The 17,904-nt window shown below is 37.7% G+C and overlaps 1 protein-coding gene across 9 annotated transcripts in view; it reads left to right on the top strand.

The window, feature by feature from the left end:
- The window catches only part of SLC41A2 (solute carrier family 41 member 2), a 160,241-nt gene that overhangs the window by 18,779 nt on the left and 123,558 nt on the right, over positions 1-17,904 (top strand). For 5 of the 9 annotated variants that reach the window (XM_055235468.2, XM_055235472.2, XM_055235470.2 and 2 more), the window contains exon 2: positions 12,007-12,728. In XM_055235468.2, the coding sequence (XP_055091443.1) occupies positions 12,174-12,728 (555 nt within the window). In that variant the 5' untranslated portion in view covers positions 12,007-12,173. Of the gene's footprint in view, positions 1-8,892; positions 9,061-12,006; positions 12,729-17,904 lie in introns of all 9 variants that reach the window. The other 4 variants (XM_063615192.1, XM_055235469.2, XM_055235471.2 and 1 more) reach the window with 1 other exon arrangement.

Genomic DNA, 17,904 nt, shown 5'->3' with positions numbered 1-17,904 from the left:
ACCTCAGGTGATCCACCTGCCTTGGCCCTCCAAAGTGCTGGGATTATAGGTGTGAACTACCATGCCCGGCCATGAGCTAACTTTATGTATTTTAGCCAAATAAATAAATAAATAAATAAATAAATAAATAAATAAAAGGAGATGAAAGGGAGATACTTTCATTCCATTTTAGAGGTGAGCCTTTTTTTTTTAGCTTATGTTTTTTTTATTTTTATTTTTGTTTTTTATTATACTTTAAGTTTTAGGGTACATGTGCACAACGTGCAGGTTAGTTACATATGTATACATGTGCCATGTTGGTGTGCTGCACCCATTAACTCATCATTTAATAGTAGGTATATCTCCTAGTGCTATCCGTCCCCCCTTCCCCCCAGGTGAGCCTTTTAAAAAAGTAAAAATAAAAATAATAAGGCTGGGCTTGGTGGCTCACGTCTGTTATCCCAGCACTTTGGGAAGCCGAGGCAGGTGGATCACCTGAGGTCGGGAGTTCAAGACCAGCCTGACCAACATGGAGAAACCCCATCTCTACTAAAAATATAAAATTATCTGGGGTGGTGGTGCATGCTTGTAATTCCAGCTAATTGGGAGGCTGAGGCAGGAGAATTGCTTGAACCTGGGAGGCAGAGGTTGCAGTGAGCTGAGATCACGCCATTGCACTCCAGCCTGGGCAAAAAGAGTGAAACTCTGTCTCAAAAAATAATAATAATAATAATAGGAAACAGAAACATAGAGGAGGTATACTTAAAGAAAAAATTAAAAGAACAGAATGTACCCTTGCAGAGTGGCAAAAGTAAGAATATATAATAACCATAAAATAAGTCGATTTCTAGGTGTGTCTGTATGTGTGTATGTGTGTCTGATAGTACTGTGGATTTTAATATGTTTATATAAATATACATACCTGCTCAACAAGTTCTGGGATTTTCAACTAAGTGAAATAATTACTGGTAATAGATTGCATTAAAACTTTTTCTTTTATTGTTGTGGGAAGAAAACAAAATGTTAAACTCTGATTTAATACCATCCTTAGTAATTAGGAATGACCTGTGTCTCCTGACTTTCAGCTCTACTGGATTTCCTAAGCATTGTTATTTAACTTTTGCAATGGAACAGAATGCCTCTTTCAGTACAATAGGCAGAGTTTCTCCAAGATTCTGGTTTGGTAGATCCACATACATACAATATACTTTGTTTTCTTTATTTTTAAAAATAAGCAATTTTATGGCTGGGCACGGTGGCTCGTGCCTATAATACCAGCACTTTGGGAGGCATAGGCAGGAGGAAGTGATCACTTGAGGCCAGGAGTTTGAGACCAGCCTGGGGAACATAGCAAGACCCTGTCTGTACAAACTATTTAAAAATTAGCTGGGTGTGGTGTCCTGCACCTATAGTCCTAGCTACTCGGGAGGCTAAGGTGCAAGGATCACTTGAGTCCAGGAGTTTGAGGCTTCAGTGAGCTGTGATTGCAACACCACAGTCTAGCCTGAGTGACAGAACAAGACCCTTTTTTATTTTTGTAAGTAAAGTTGAATTCATAAGGAATGTCTGGTCTTATTTTCCTTTAAGTCAATGATTCCCTGACATGACTCTATAAACCAGTGGTAAACTATGACAAAAGTCTCACAGGAAACATGAAATGAACTTTTCCATAAATCTAAATGTGTTCAGTGAAAAGGACTGCCCTTTAGTCTGAGATTTTGTCCTTTCTACATTTTTGGTGTTAAAATGTATACTTATTTTTTAGGAAAAAATTTGTTTTAACTTTGTAAAATTTTGGGAGGAAATTTTGGTTTTTGAGATTCAAATGTTTGGAAGCCAGTGTTTTAAAACTCCTTGATCATAGACTGGAACCTTTAAGTGCTCAGTATATCAAAGAGACTCTCCTAAACTAAAATGGATAGGAATCTGTGGGTCAGATTACTTTTTAAAACATACACTTTTTAAATTAGCTTTTGTTAGGTCATGCTGTGATAATAAACAATTCCAAACTCTCAGTGGCTTTCTAGGACAAAGCTTTATTTCTTTCTCCTGTTATGTGTACCCTGTTGATTGCTGTGGGGTGGCTGTGGTTGCTGTATCTCTCCATCTGTCGTTGTCTTGGGACCCAGTCTGAAGAAGCAGCAACTGCCTAGGACATGCCATTCTCATGACAGAGGGAGCAAAGAGACATAGCTGAATTGTTTCTGTTGTAGGTGTTGCTGCTGCTCTTATTCTGTTGGCCAAAGGGAGTCCCATGGCCAAACCTGATGCTAATGGAGATGAGGAAGTAGAATTCTCCTACAGTCCTTGCAAATAACAAGGCAACAGGTAGAGACAAGAATCCTCTTGTAGGAGGGGACCAATAATGGGGAGTAATAATAACATCCATCACAGTATTAATCACATCGAAGCAGTGTTGTATATGCACAATTTGAAGAACAATAATAAACACTAGGTATCCACCACCAAGCTTAAAAAATATAACCAATACCTTTGGAACCTCCTGGGTGCTTTTGTATCACTTCACCAAATGTAAGCACTCTTGAAATGTGTGTTTGTCATATCCTTATTCTTATATTCCATTGTATAGATATGCCACAATGTGTCCTTTCTCATGGATTAATTCCATTTTTGTTTTTGCTAGTATGAATAATGCTACCAAGAACATTCTTTCATGTGTCTTCTGGTGTACAGTGTGAATTTCTTTAGGGCAGGGATTTAAGGATGGAAATGCTGGACTGTGGGGCACATGCCTTTCAGTTTTGGTAGGTAATGCCAAATTGTTTTCCAAAGTGCTTTTGGCAGTTTATACTTGCACAAGTAGGGCTGTATGCGTTACCACTGCTTACATCCTTGTTCACACTTGAAAGCCTGATAACATCAAATGATTCCTTTTTGAATGTATCGGGAGGTGCTTCTCAAAGTAACACAAATCCTTTGGGATACCATTTAAAGTACAGATTTCAATTCAGGAGGTTGAGTTGGGATGGGAGCTGACTGAGGTCCTGCGTTTCTTAGTCTTCCAGTTGATGCCATGCCATTGGACCCGAGACCACACTTTGATAACAAGAATCTAAGGCACTAAATACAGTCATGCATCACTTAATGAAGGGCTTAACGATGGGGATAAATTCTGAGAAATGTGTTGTTAGATGCATTTCATCATTGCGTATCATAGAGTATGTTAACACAAACCTAGATGGTAGAGCCTACCACACACCAAGGCTGTGTGGTATGGCCTATTGCTTCTAGGCTACAGTACAGTAACGTGTTATACAGGTTTGTATAGCACATTACTCTACTGAATATTATAGGCAGTTGTTACACAATGGTAAGTATTTGTGTATCTAAAAATAGAAAACGTATAGTAAAAACACAGTATAAAAAATAAAAAATGATACACCTGTACAAGGCACTTACCATGAATGGAGTTTTCAGTACTGGAAGTTGCTCTGGGTGAGTTGGTAAGTGAGTGGTGAGTGAATGTGAAGGGCTAGGACATTACTGTGCACTACTGTAGACTTTATAAACAGGCTACACAAAATGTACAAAAATATTTTTCTTTGTTAAACTATAGCTTACTGTAACTTTTAATTTTTCATTGTTTCAATTTTAATTTAAAAAATTGTTTAGAGGCAGGGTCTTGCTCTGTCATCCACTGGGGTGCAGTGCACAATCATAGCTCACTGTAATCTTGCGCTCCTGGACTCAAGGAAAACTCCTGCCTTGGCCTCCCAAAGTGTTGGGATTACAGCATGAGCCACTGCACCCAGCCTGTAACATTTTTACTTTATAAACTTTAAGTATTAAAAATATTGACTTTTGTAATAATACTTAGCTTAAAACACACACACATTGTACAGCTGCACAAAATATTTTCCTTCTTTGTTTCCTTATTCTATATACTTTTTTCAATTTTTGTTTTTTCTTTTACTTTTAAAAACCTTTTTATTAAAATCTAAGACACACACTGATATAGTTTGGCTCTGTGTCCCCACCCAAATCTTATCTTGTCACTCCCATAATTCCCATGTGTTGTGGGAGGAACCCAGTGGGAGGTGATTGAATTATGGGGGCAGGTCTTTCCTGTACTGTTCTCGTGATAGTGAATGGGTCTCACGAGATCTGATGGTTTTAAAAAATGGGAGTTGCCCTGCACAAGCTCTCTCTTTGCCTGCCACCATCCACATAAGATGTGACTTCCTTCTCCTTGCCTTCTTCCATGATTGTGAGGCCTCCCCAGCCACATGAGTCCAACTAAACCTCTTTCTTTTGTAGATTGCCCAGTCTTGGGTATGTCTTTATCAGTAGCATGAAAATGGACTAATACACACACACATTAGCATAGGCCTCCATAGGGTCAAGATCATCACTATCACTGCCTTCCACCTTCACATCTTGCCCTGCTGCAAGGTTTTCTGGGCCAGTAGCACACAAAGGAGCAGATATACATGCTAAAATAATATAAAAAGTATAGTATAGTAAATACATAAACCAGTAACAAAATCGTTATTTATTATCATTGGCAAATATTATGTACTACATATATAAAACTGTGTTATACTTTTATATGACTGGCAGCACAGTAGGTTTATTTATACCAGCATCACCACAAACATGTGGCTAATGCCTCGTGCTATGGCATATTGACAGCTATGATGTCACTAGGCAACAGGAATTTTTTTTTTTTTTAAGACAGAGTCTTGCTCTGTTGCCCAGGCTGGAGTGCAGTGGTGCAAACTTGGCTCATTGCAACCTCTGCCTCTTGGGTTCAACTAATTCTTGTGGTTCAGCCTCCTGAGTAGCTGGCATTACAGGTGTGTGCCTTCATGCCCAGCTAATTTTTGTATTTTTACTAGAGACAGGGTTTTGCCATGTTGGCCAGGCTGGTCTCAAACTCCTGGCCTCAAGTGACCCGTCCAGCACGGCCTCCTAAAGTGCTGGAATTACAGGTGTGAGCTCTCTGCACCTGGGCTGGCAATAGGAGTTTTTGAACTCCATTATAATCTTATGGGACCACCATCATATATGTGGTCTATCCTTGACCAAAATGTTGTTAGGCAGTACATGACTGTAGTCAGAGTGGCCTTTGTGTTGTCTGCCCGTAGCACCTAAAGAGTCTTTGGAACAAAACCGGTAAATAACAACATTTGTTACATCCAATCGAATCTAAGATTTTTGAATCATGCTTGATATTTTTACTGACAGTACATGAGCAATTTAGATAATTCTTAAATTTTATTTATTTTTAATAAATATTTATGATATTAATGTGATATTTTGATCTATGTATACATTATAGAAAATATTCAATCAAGATAACTAACATATACATCATCTCACTGACATTTTTTTTTGTGGTGAGAATATTGAAAATCTACCTTTTTTTTTGGCATTTTGAAACATAGTATAAATTATTAACTGTGGTCAACATACAGTGCAATAGATCACCAAAACTTACTCTTCCAGGCCGGGCGTGGTGGCTCATGCCTGTAATCCCAGCACTTTGGGAGGCTGAGGAGGGCGGATCACCTGAGGTCAGGAGTTTGAGACCAGCCTGGCTAACATGGTGAAACCCCATTTCTACTAAAAATACAAAAAATTAGCCGGGCGTGGTGGTGTGCGCCTCTAATCCCAGCTACTCGAGAAGCTGAGGCAGGAGAATTGCTTGAACCTGGGAGGCGGAGGTTGCAGTGGGCCAAGATTGTACCATTGCACTGCGGCTTGGGCAACAAGAACGAAACTCTGTCTGAAAACAAACAAACAAACAAACAAAACAAAAACTTTCTTTCCCAGTCTAACTGAAACTTTATACCCTTTGAGCAACAACTTTCCTTTCCCCATTCCTCCTCCTCCCCACCACCCATTGTAACCACTTGTCTACTCTCTATTTCTAAGAGATCAACTTTTTCAAATTCCACATAAGTACAATATTTTTCTTTCCGTGCCTAGCTTATTTCAGTTAGCATAATGTCCTCCGGTTCCATCCATGTTGTCAAGAATTACAGAATTTTCTTACTTTTTAAAGCTGAATAGTATTCCATTGTAGTTTATAAACCACATTGTATTTATCGATTCATCTGTTGATGAACACCTAGATTGCTTCCATATCTTGGATATTGTGAACAATACCGAAATGAACATGGGAGTGCAGATAGAATCCCAAGCCACCATTTTAACCACTCTACTTTCTGTACCTGTTGTAGATGCTCTTTTTTTTCCTCTAAACCTCTGTCTTGTACAAATATTGGCCATTAAGGAATAAAGTAGTGGATCTTTTCTTCTAATCATTTGTTGTTTTATAGTTTACAAAGAGAGTCCAGAATTTAAACCTAAGCCATCTAAGCTTCTGAATAGCTTATACTGAAGAATACTAGGAGTTTTAACACTGGTTCTTCCCAGCTATGCTACTATTAGATTAGTATAACTTATTAAAGTAGCTAGAGATAAATATCTCAATGGCACTCTTTAAGCACATTAAAGCCAGTGGAAACTGCCCAATTTTATTTCTTATTTTTTTAATTTACTTTTTTTTCCATTCATTGATGGATTGATGGATAACAAATACAGAACAAATGATTTTAATTTTGTGATATATATGCACAATGCCCATTTTAAATCTACCATAAAACGTGAACAATTTTTTTTTTTTTTTAGTAGCTTTATGAGTACAAGTAGTTTTGGGCTACATGGATGAATTGTATAGTGGTGAAGTCTGGGATAGCGCACCCATCACCCAAGTAGTGTGTATTGTACTTAATAGGTAGTTTTTGTCCTTTACCCTCCTGCCACCATCCCCCTTTCTGAGTCTCCAGTGTTCATTATACCACTCTGTATGCCTTTGCATACCCATAGCTTAGCTCCTACTTAAAACTAAGAACATGCAGTAGTTGGTTTTCCATTCCTGAGTTACGTCACTTAGAATAATGGCCTCTAGCTCCATCCAAGTTGCTGCAAAAGACATTATTTTGTTCTTTTTTATGGCTGAGCAGACTTTCATGGTATATATATATGTGTGTATGTGTGTGTGTGTGTGTATATATTTATTTTCTTTATCCACTAATTCATTGATGAGCACTTAGGTTGGTTCCATATCTTTGCAATTGTGAGTTGTGCTGTAATAAACAGATAAACATACGTGTGCAGGTGTCTTTTTGATGTGATGACTTCTTTTCTTTTGGGTAGATACCCAGTAGTGGGATTGCTGAATTGAATGGTAGATCCACTTTTTAGTTCTTTAAGAAATCTCCATACTATTTTCCATAGAGGCTGTACAAATTTACATTCCCACCAGCAGTATATAAACATTCTCTTTTCACCACATCCATGATAACATCTATTGTTTATTGACATTTTAATAATGGCAGTTTTGGCTGGGGTTAGGTGGTATTTCATTGTGGTTTTAATTTGCATTTCCCTGATGATTAGTGATTTTGAGCACTTTTTAATATGTTTGTTGGCCATTTGTATGTCTTCTTTTGAGAAGTATCTATTCATGTCATTTGCCTACTTTCTGATGGGATCATTTGTTTTTTTCTTACTGATTTGACTTCCTTGTAGATCCTGGATATTTGTCCTTTGTGGGCTGCATAATTTGCAAATGTTTTCTCCCATTCTGTAGGTTGTGTTTACTCTGATGATTGTTTCTTTGGCTCTGCAGAAGCTTTTTCATTCAATAATGTCTCATTTATTTAATTTTTATTGCATTTGCTTTTAGGGGTCTTGGCCGTAAATTCTTTGCCCACACCAATGTCCAGAAGAGTTTTTTTCTAGGTTTTCTTCTAGAATTTTTATGGCTTTAGGTATTAGATTTAAGTCTTTAATCCATTTGGAGTTAATTTTTGTATATGGTGAGAGATAGGGATCCAGTTTCATTCTTCTACATGTGACCATCTAATTTTCTCAGTGCTATTTGTTGAATAGAATGTCCTTTTCCCAATTTATGTTTTTGTGTGCTTCTTGAATATCAGTTGGTTGTATTTGGCTTTATTTTTGGGTTCTTTATTCTCTTCCTTTGGTCTATATATCCCCTTTTATACCAGTATCATGCTGTTTTGGTTGCTATATCTTTTTTTTTTTTTTTTTTGAGACAAAGTCTCACTGTGTCACCCAGGCTGGAGTGCAGTGAGGCAATCACAGCTCACTGCAGCCTTGACCTCCCAGGCTCCAGTGCTTCTCCCACCTCAGCCTCCCGAGTAGCTGGGACTACAGGTGCACACCATCATGCCCAGCTAATTTTTGTATTTTTTGTAGAGACAAGGTTTCGCCATGTTGCCCAAGCTGGGCTCCAACTCCTGGGCTCAAGTAGTTCTCCTGACTTGGCCTCCCAAAATTCTGGGATTGCAGGCATGAGCCACTGTACCCTGCCTAGTATATCCTTGTAGTATAGTTTGAAGACAGGTAATGTGATGCCTCCAGATTTGTTATTTTTGCTTAGGATTACTCGCAAAGCTATTTTGATTGTAATTCATTATTCAGTGAGAAGAGTTTATAACAGGTGATTTATTTAGTTAAAGGAAGAAAGTTTAAGGAATCATTAAGGAGATAATAGACCTTGTCAATAAGCAAGCATTGAAATAACTGATAATTATTCATTAACCAGATAAAAAGAAGGATAAAATTTTTAAAAAGCCCACATTTTCCTCAATGCATGATGGTGATATGTGGTTCGTGGCATGTAGTTGTATCAAGGTCATTCCTGGCACTTTCAAACTGTATTATTTAAAAACAGGAAAAAAAAAGCTGTTAGGACAGAAACACCACTCAGAGTAGCTTAAGCAATGAAGAAGATTTATTGGCCTATAGTTGGGAAGAACAGGAATGGAGTGGGTTTTAAGTAAATGGTATAGAGATTCTAATTATGTTGTCATGACTCTCTCATTACCTCCTATCTCTGATTCCCTCTTTCTGTAGATCCTCTTCTAATGTAGATGGCTTTCTTCCAAGTGGTGGTGATGATGGTGGTGGTAGAGGGAGCTTTGTGAGGAGGAAGACATAGTGACAGAAAGTTCAGAATTAAGTCATTCCAAAGGAAAATGAGAACTTTCTTCCCCCAGAGGCCTTCCCCTCTGAAATAGCCCCGTAAGTCATTTATTCTTTGTTTAATCAACTGTTTCCTCCATAGCCTTTATCACAAATTATCTCTTTTATTTATGTGCTTACCTGATTATTGTTTTTCCTTCCAACTACAAGGTAAAATCCATCAGAGCAGTAACTGTGCCTATTTGTTTCATTACTGTAGCCCCAGCATCTAGTAGGCACTCAGGAAATAGTAAGCAGCAAATATATAAAATTCCAGGAAGGGACTCAGATCCTCCTTGGGCCATTTGTCATTATTGTGGTCTGCAGGGTAGGGTACTGTGATTGATATACCTACTAGAATCTCATGGAATAGGGAAATGGATTTACCATAGGTAATGGAGATACCATTAGCTAAAGGAATTGGGAAAAGATGCTGAGCAAACAACAACAAAAAATATCTGTCTATCATATATGTTTTATGTCCTTTAAGCACAGTTTCATATTTTACCCAACTGCCTAGTCTGATGTGTAAGGTTATGCAGATTCTGCATTGCATGAAGGTGCTTGCTGAGGGGACAGAGTGTGGGCTAAAATCCAGCCCAAAGCTCCACTTACAGGGCTTCCTTTTTCCAGGAGGCACTCTGTTTTTGATTTTGTACACATTTGGATGGTCTCTGTGTATGGTATCCCTGGTTGAGTATCCACCTCTCCATCTAAACTTCTGAATAGCTTATACCGAAGTAAGAATACTAGGAGCAAAAGTATGACCTGGATGTGTCTGTGCATCTGGATCCCACTGGCCAGTTCAGTGTTGACTATGTGCTTAGCCATGTTCTGCATATATTCTGCGAGATGACTGATCTTGGGAAATTCTGAGATGACTGGTCTTGGGAAATTCCCCCTTGTTTTCTTTCTCTCCTTTCTATTTTTCTGCCTAGTTTTGCTATTTGGTCAGGTTTTCAAAGCACATATTTTGAGCTTTCTGAACTTTAGAATGGCTGAATGGTGACACTGTCATCTCTCTTTCTTGTTTACCTACGTTTCTCTGCATTTCCATTTTGATCATCCTGATAATTCTGCATCAGGAGGAAAGTGTCCTATCACTGGTCCTCCTATGGAATAGACCTGTCTTATAGCTCAATCCCTTTGGGGTTTGTTTTGCATTTTATTTGATTAAAGATCTACTGGGGCAGTGAAATACTCACTACTTTTTAAAAAGGTAGATGAGTTGAAGGAACAGACACCCACTTAATCTAACTCATGTTAAGGCGCAGGGAATCTCCCAAGTTCCAGATGTATAGCTCAGCCTTTCATTGCCTAGAAGGCTCTCTGCCCTTTTCTCTCTTTCTGGGACTACATGGTTTCATCTCTGCTTCACTCTGGCCATTGGTTTCATTAATCTGATTTTCTTTAAACACCAACTTTCTCTGTATACTGGCCAGCCTAGAAGTGGCAAAAATGGGAACTAGTGCTTAGTCTACTCATTGGAGTCTCAGTGCAAGTCCACAGGAAGTCTGCACCATAATCATCACATGGAAAAGTTAAAAATAAAAAAGATTTGTGGGCCTCAAACACAGACATTCTCAGTCAGTAGGTCTGGTGTCCTGGAATCTGTATTTTAAAAATGTTCCTCAGAATTCCCAGATCCCAGACCCCTCTGTAATCACAAGAGAGAGGAAAGGAAAGTGAGTGAGTGATGGAATTGATGAACCAGGCCTTAACACCCACTTATGTCCTACATAGCCCCTTCTCTTTTTCCCTTTGCCACTCATTGCTATTGATCTTCCTATCCAGAGAGGAGATGGATATTCTAAGACATTGGAAACAAATACTGAGGAATATAGTAGTTTTCATTAAAAGCAGCAATAGTAGCAGCAACAATTCTCAATCTAGCTTGGCAGGAACGCAGCCCATTTAGGTTTTGGGGCCACCCATCCTTTATCAAATCAGTGCCATTTTTTTGGTTTTAGATGCTCTTGGAAGTATAAGACAGGCCTAGGTGTTTCTGAGAAACACCTGATAGCTTGGAAAGCCTTGCCAGCTATGGCAGCAATTGTCAGGCTGTCTCCCTGGTCAGGTGGTGGGTGACCTTGCAGCTTCAGTGCCCATCACTCTTTGATATGCCACAGTTATGTGTTTGTGTCTCTTAGTTCAAAGTCTTCAAAGAGACTCTAGTCACTGAATGGCCAGCCAGTCAGGGTCTACCCTGGGATTATGGGCCAGAGCAGACTGAGAAATATGAATGGACAGAGCAGGGCATAAATAAGTACATTACAAGCTTTCTTCTGGCTGGTTTGCAAATGGAGGTTTAAGTGAATATTTGTAATTTCTTTTTAGTTTTGTTATTCCTAAATGAAAGAAGGTTTGTATTCCTAAATCAATTATAATGAGTTTTTATATCTCAGAACTACAAATGTGACTCCAGCCTCATTTTATATGTGAAATAAATGCCATATATAGTATTCAGGATACCTACCAAGTGTTTTTATAGTAAACATCATCCTTGTCTCTTCATATCTTAATAAAAAAATGTATATCATATTAAGTTGTAAATAAAGTAATATGGTTTATTATTTAATGTTTAAAGTATAATGCCATATATCTTACTTTTGTTGTGTACTGACATATGCAAAGGGTATAGCAATTTGATTCTGAGTCCTTGCAATAGTAATAAAAGCCATTACTTTATTTAAAACATTTGTCCACTGTGGGATTTCAGAGGCAGTTGAAGACCTTATGTGGATATTGATCACATAAAGTATGCAAAGATAAGAGATACTTTTAACCAAGATTGAGCACAAAAATAGCTCTGTATTATATTTCTGTACACAAAGCAGTTGTATGGCACAAAGCAGTTATGTTTTAAGCCCACAAAGTATAGTATCAGTACCTTAGGGTTGGTTTAAGAACATGTGTGTTTAATACCTTTATAAGAATTTAAGTATCTATCTTGATACTGAAACTATCTTGTTTCTCTGATTTTTAAAAATTATTTTATTTTTCCAGATCCAGTCCTTCTGTGGAACTTCTGAACATCTTTTATTAGTGGAAATATTTTCTACACAATGAAGTCAACAACTTAATTTAAACCAGTGTTTGTGCAGTTCTGATTCATCTGCTGTGGTTCCCGAAGCTTGAGATCTAAGGAGTACAGGGTCTTTTGTGATGACAATATGACTAATAGTAAAGGAAGATCTATTACTGATAAAACAAGTGGTGGTCCAAGTAGTGGAGGAGGTTTTGTAGATTGGACTTTACGTTTAAACACAATTCAATCTGACAAGTTTTTAAATTTACTCTTGAGTATGGTTCCAGTGATTTACCAGAAAAACCAAGAAGACAGGCACAAAAAAGCAAACGGCATTTGGCAAGATGGATTATCAACTGCAGTACAGACTTTTAGTAATAGATCTGAGCAACACATGGAGTATCACAGTTTCTCAGAGCAGTCTTTTCATGCCAATAATGGGCACGCATCATCAAGCTGCAGCCAAAAGTATGATGACTATGCCAATTATAATTACTGTGATGGAAGGGAGACTTCAGAAACCACTGCCATGTTACAAGATGAAGATATATCTAGTGATGGTGATGAAGATGCTATCGTAGAAGTGACCCCAAAATTACCAAAGGAATCCAGTGGCGTCATGGCATTGCAAATACTTGTGCCCTTTTTGCTAGCTGGTTTTGGAACAGTTTCAGCTGGCATGGTACTGGATATAGTACAGGTGGGTTTTCATCTTTGTTTAACTTTACTATCTTTTTTTGTTATTCCATTTCTGTTTAAAATGCTTTATGTAGGTTACTACTCTCAAACATTTACTTTAGATTTGATTTTCCCTTGGTAAAATGAACAGATGCTGACTCTGGGAGAGAATCTATTTCTAGGTGGGAGTTTTTCTTTTTTCCCCTTTAGAAATTCTGAAAGAATAGTTATTCTGACTGTAAAGTAACTCTTCTCTACAGACCTCAAAAGAGCTTAGTTAAAAGAAAATCTTCCCAAAATGTCATATTTAAATACTTTCTTACTTTTAAAATAAAAATTAATATATACTCATTAAAATGAATTCAAACATTAGAGGGTATTAAATAAAACATGAAGTTTCTCCTATTCCTTATCTCCAAATCAAAACTCTCCTCCTCTCCAGAGATTACCATTGTGGAGTGTTTGTTGTATACACTTGCAGGCTTTTTTCTGTGCTTACATATATACATATGAGAGTTTTTTCAAAAATAAAAATAAAATGTTGCATATATTTTTCTGCAACTTATTTTCATTGCTTAATAATACATCTCTCCAAATTGGTACACAAAGATTTTCTGCATTTTAAACTGAGTGAGATTTCCATGAAATCTATACAATGAAGTCAACAACTTAATTTAAACCAGTGTTTGTGCAGTTCTGATTCATCTGCTGTGGTTCCCGAAGCTTGAGATCTAAGGAGTACAGGGTCTTTTGTGATGACAATATGACTAATAGTATGAGATTCCATTGTATGTATATACCAGAATTTACTTACTCATTCTTCCTTGTTGGTGCTGTAATAACTATCCTTATAAGTATAAGGATATATATTCATATACTAATGTTTTCATAGGATAGATTTAAAAACAGCATTGTTGGATATTAGGGTATGAATTAATATCTATATTTAAAATTTTGTAGATACTGTCAAGTCACATTCCAAAAAATTTGTACCAATTTATACGCCTACTGTCAAAATATAAGTACTTTTATTTTTTCATTTCCCTATCAACATTGGGTATTTATTTATTTATTTATTTTTTGAGACAGGGTCTCGCTCTGTGGCCTAGCTCACTACACCCTCAACCTCCTGGGCTCAAGTAATCCTCCCACCTCAGCCTCTTGAGTTGCTGGGACTACAGGCGCACTACACCTCACTAATTAAAAAAAAATTTTTTTTAGAGACGAGGTCTTGCTGTGTTGTCCAGGCGGGTCTCAAACTCCTGGGCTCAAGCAATCCTCCCACCTGGGCCTTTCCAAAGTGCTAGGGATTACAGGTGTGTACCACTGTGCCCAGCCAACACTGGGTCTTCTTGATCTTTTTCATATTTGCCAAATGGCAGGAAAATGTTATCATGTTTTAATTAACATTATTATTAATGTTTAGCATATTGTCATATGTTTATTGGCCATTTTTCTGTGAATTATTTTTTGTATCTTTTATTTATTTTTAAAATTTATGTGCTACTTATTGATTTGATTTGTAGGTATTCTCTTTCTTTCTTTCTTTTTTTTTTTCTTTTAAGGCGGAGTCTAGCTTTGTCGCCCAGGCTGGAGTGCAGTGGCGTGATCTCGGCTCACTGCAACCTCTACCTCCCAGGTTCAAGTGATTCTCCTGCCTCAGCCTCCTGAGTAGCTGGGACCACAGGCTCACGCTACCATGCCTGGCTAATTTTTGTATTTTTAGTAGAGATGTTGGTTAGGCTGGACTCGAACTCCTGACCTCAAGTGATCCGCCTGCCTCTGCCTCCCAAAGTGCTGGGATTACAGGCGTAACCCACCATGTCTAGCCGATTTGTAGGTGTTCTTAATGCCTTGTAGTTACCAAATACCTATTATATAATTATCTTTCTAAAGTAATAAGTTGTCAAAATGTGACATTTTATTCTGTCAGTTTTTGTTTATTAGTCATAGAAAGGTTGCCTCTGGGAAAGTATTAGATATATTATCTTCTAATGTGCTCTTATCTTTCATTGTTTGTTCCCTGAAGGAACCTCAGGTTATTTGTGACTCTAAGATGGTATTGAAGAGGTAATATTTTTATCTAAATGGAAAATGTACATAAATAGAAACATTTTTCCACCATCAGTTGGAGAAAGGATATGAGAGGAACTGTATTGCAGTACATTAAAGTTTTAAATAGATAATAATACCAAAGAGAGATCAAACCTACATCCACTTAAAATATAATTAAGTTCTTATAGTAGTATCACAGCTGTGACAATAAATAGGCTGGTTTTGGTTGGGATTTTTTCTTGAGATACCAATTATTCTGAAGAAACACTCAGTATTTAACTATAGAATGGTAACATCTATAGGACTAAGGCGTTAGAGTACAGCTTAGCAGAATGTTTACGTAGCTCATTATGTATCTGGAGTAATGTTGACTTACTTCCTGATACTGAGAGAACAGCACACATATAATTGGAAAAAGTTCCTTTTATGATTTTATGAACTTTTACAGTGCTAGCCCTAAGGACTTTATAATGTTAAACTTTAGTGTCAAACATTGTAGAAACATAATATAAATTTTTTTTTTTTTTTTTTTTTTTGAGATGGAGTCTCGCTCTTTCACCCAGGCCGGACTGCAGTGGCGCTATCTTGGCTCACTGCAAGCTCCGCCTCCTGGGTTCACGCCATTCTCCTGCCTCAGCCTCCCACATAGCTGGGACTACAGGCGCCCGCCACCGCGCCCGGCTAATTTTTTGTATTTTTAGTAGAGATGGGGTTTCACCGTGTTAGCCAGGATGGTCTCGATCTCCTGACCTCGTGATCCTCCTGTCTTGGCCTCACAAAGTGCTGGGATTACAGGCGTGAGCCACCGTGCCCGGCCGATATAAATATTTTTAAAGACTTTATTTGAATGTGCTCTTTTAAACTTTTTAACTGAAATGTAATACATCTAGAGTATACAAAATAAAAAATAGAGCTCAGTGAATTTTCGTAATATAAACAACCATATAACTATCAACCAGCTCAAGAAATATAATTTTGCCAGTACTGCTTCTTTAGTCCTCCTTGTGCCTTCTTCCAGTTGCTGCCCTTTTTGTCCCCATCACCAAAGGTAATCACTAATCTGATTTTCTGGTAAGCACCTCTTTGCTTGTCTTTATAAGTGTGTATCCCTAAACAACATAGTTTGGTTTTACTTGACTCTTTTTAAACTATATAATGGAAGTATAGAACATGTTTTTGTGTGTGCGTATGTGGCTTTTTTTCCCTCAACATTATATAAATTTCATGAAACTGTAGTTTATTTCCATTGCTGGATAGTAATCCATTATATGAATATACTGTACCACAATTTATCTATTCTGCTACGAACGGACATTGGGAGGAATGGTGCTTCCAGACTCTTTTTTGTTTTTTTTTTGAGACAGAGTTTCACTCTTGTGGCCCTGGCTGGAGTGCAATGGTGCAGTCTCGCCTCACTGCAACCTCCGCCTCCCAGGTTCAAGCGATTCTCCTGCCTCAGACTCCTGAGTAGCTGGGATTACAGGCATGTGCCACCACACCTGGCTAATTTTGTATTTTTAGTAGAGACGGGGTTTCTCCATGTGGGTCAGGCTGGTCTTGAACACCCGACCTCAGGTGATCCGCCTGCGTCAGCCTCCCAAAGTGCTGGGATTACAGGCATGAGCCACTGCACCCGGCTGCTTCCAGACTTTTGATGCACATATGCATGAATTTCTTTTGGGTATATATGTAGAGATGGAATTTCCAGGTCTTAGGGTATGGAGATACTCAAATTTAGTAGATGTCATGATTTTTCATATTGGTTGTACCAATTTACAGTCTAATCAGCAGAGCACGAGAGATCTCAATACTCTATATTCTTATTTCTACTTGGAATCAGTAGTCTTTTTATTTTTAGAAATTCTGGCACATGTGGAGTGGTATCTCATTGTGGTTTTCATGGAGATTTCTGTGATAACTAATGATGTATACTGACCATTTGGATATTACTGGTAAAGCTTTTTTTGTCCATCTTTCTATTTATTTTTCTTATAGATTTATGGGAGCTGTTACTTGTTTTTCTTATAGATTTGTAGGAGTTATATTTTGGATATGAGCCATTTAGTGCTATATATTTAAAACATCTTTTCTCTCCTCTGTGGCAGAAGTTCTTAATTTTGAAATAGTCCTTTTCCTCCTGCTTTTTCATAGTTTGTGTTTAATGTCTCTTGTCTAAGAAATCTTAACATACCCTGTGGTAATTAAGATATTTTATTACATTACTTTGTTGAAGCTTTGTTGTTTTGCTCTTACATTTAGATCATTCCCTCCCTGGAATGGATTTTTGTGTAGAGTACGAAATGGGTCTTATGTTTAGTTACTGGTTTCTTGAGGTTTTCTATTTCTTCATGGTTCGATAGTTGTATGTGTCCAGAATTTGTCCTTGTTGCATGTTTTCCAATTTGTTTGCGTATAGTTGTTCATAATAGTCTTTGATGATTCTTTGTATTTTTGTGGTCTCAGTTGTTATGAATCCTTTTTCACTTCTAATTTGACTTATTTCGGACTTCTCTCTTTTTTTCACAGTCTAGCTAAAAGTTTGATTTTGTTTATCTTTTCAAAAAATAACTTTTTGTTTCATTGATCTGTATTTTTTAGTCTGAATTTCATGATTTCTGCTCTGATCTTTATTTAATTTCTTTTCTTCTACTAATTCAGGGTTTGAATTGTTCTTGCTTTTCTGGTTCCTTGGGGTGCATTGTTAAGTTGTTTATTTGAAGTCTATTTTTTTTTTTTTTTTTGACATGGAGTCTCGCTCTGTCGCCCAGGCTGGAGTACAGTGGCACGATCTCGGCTCACTGCAAGCTCTGCCTCCCGGGTTCACACCATTCTCCCGCCTCAGCTTCCTGAGTAGCTGGGACTACAGGCACCCGCCAGCCCGCCTGGCTAATTTTTTGTACTTTTAGTAGAGACGGAGTTTCACCATGTTAGCCAGGATGGTCTCGATCTCCTGACCTCGTGATCCGCCCGTCTTGGCCTCCCAAAGTGCTGGGATTACAGGCGTGAGCCACCGTTCCCGGCCTCTATTTTTTGACATAGTATTTATTGTTATAAATTTTTCTATTAATACTGCTATTGCTGTATTCCATAGATTTTGACATGTTGTATTTTCATTTTCATTTGTTTCAAGAAAATTTTAAATT

This window comes from Symphalangus syndactylus, chromosome 13 (genome assembly GCF_028878055.3).
Source record: "Symphalangus syndactylus isolate Jambi chromosome 13, NHGRI_mSymSyn1-v2.1_pri, whole genome shotgun sequence".
NCBI lineage: Eukaryota > Metazoa > Chordata > Mammalia > Primates > Hylobatidae > Symphalangus > Symphalangus syndactylus.
The sequence above is the reverse complement of the archived record's forward strand: the minus strand, read 5'-3'. Positions and strand labels throughout refer to the sequence as shown.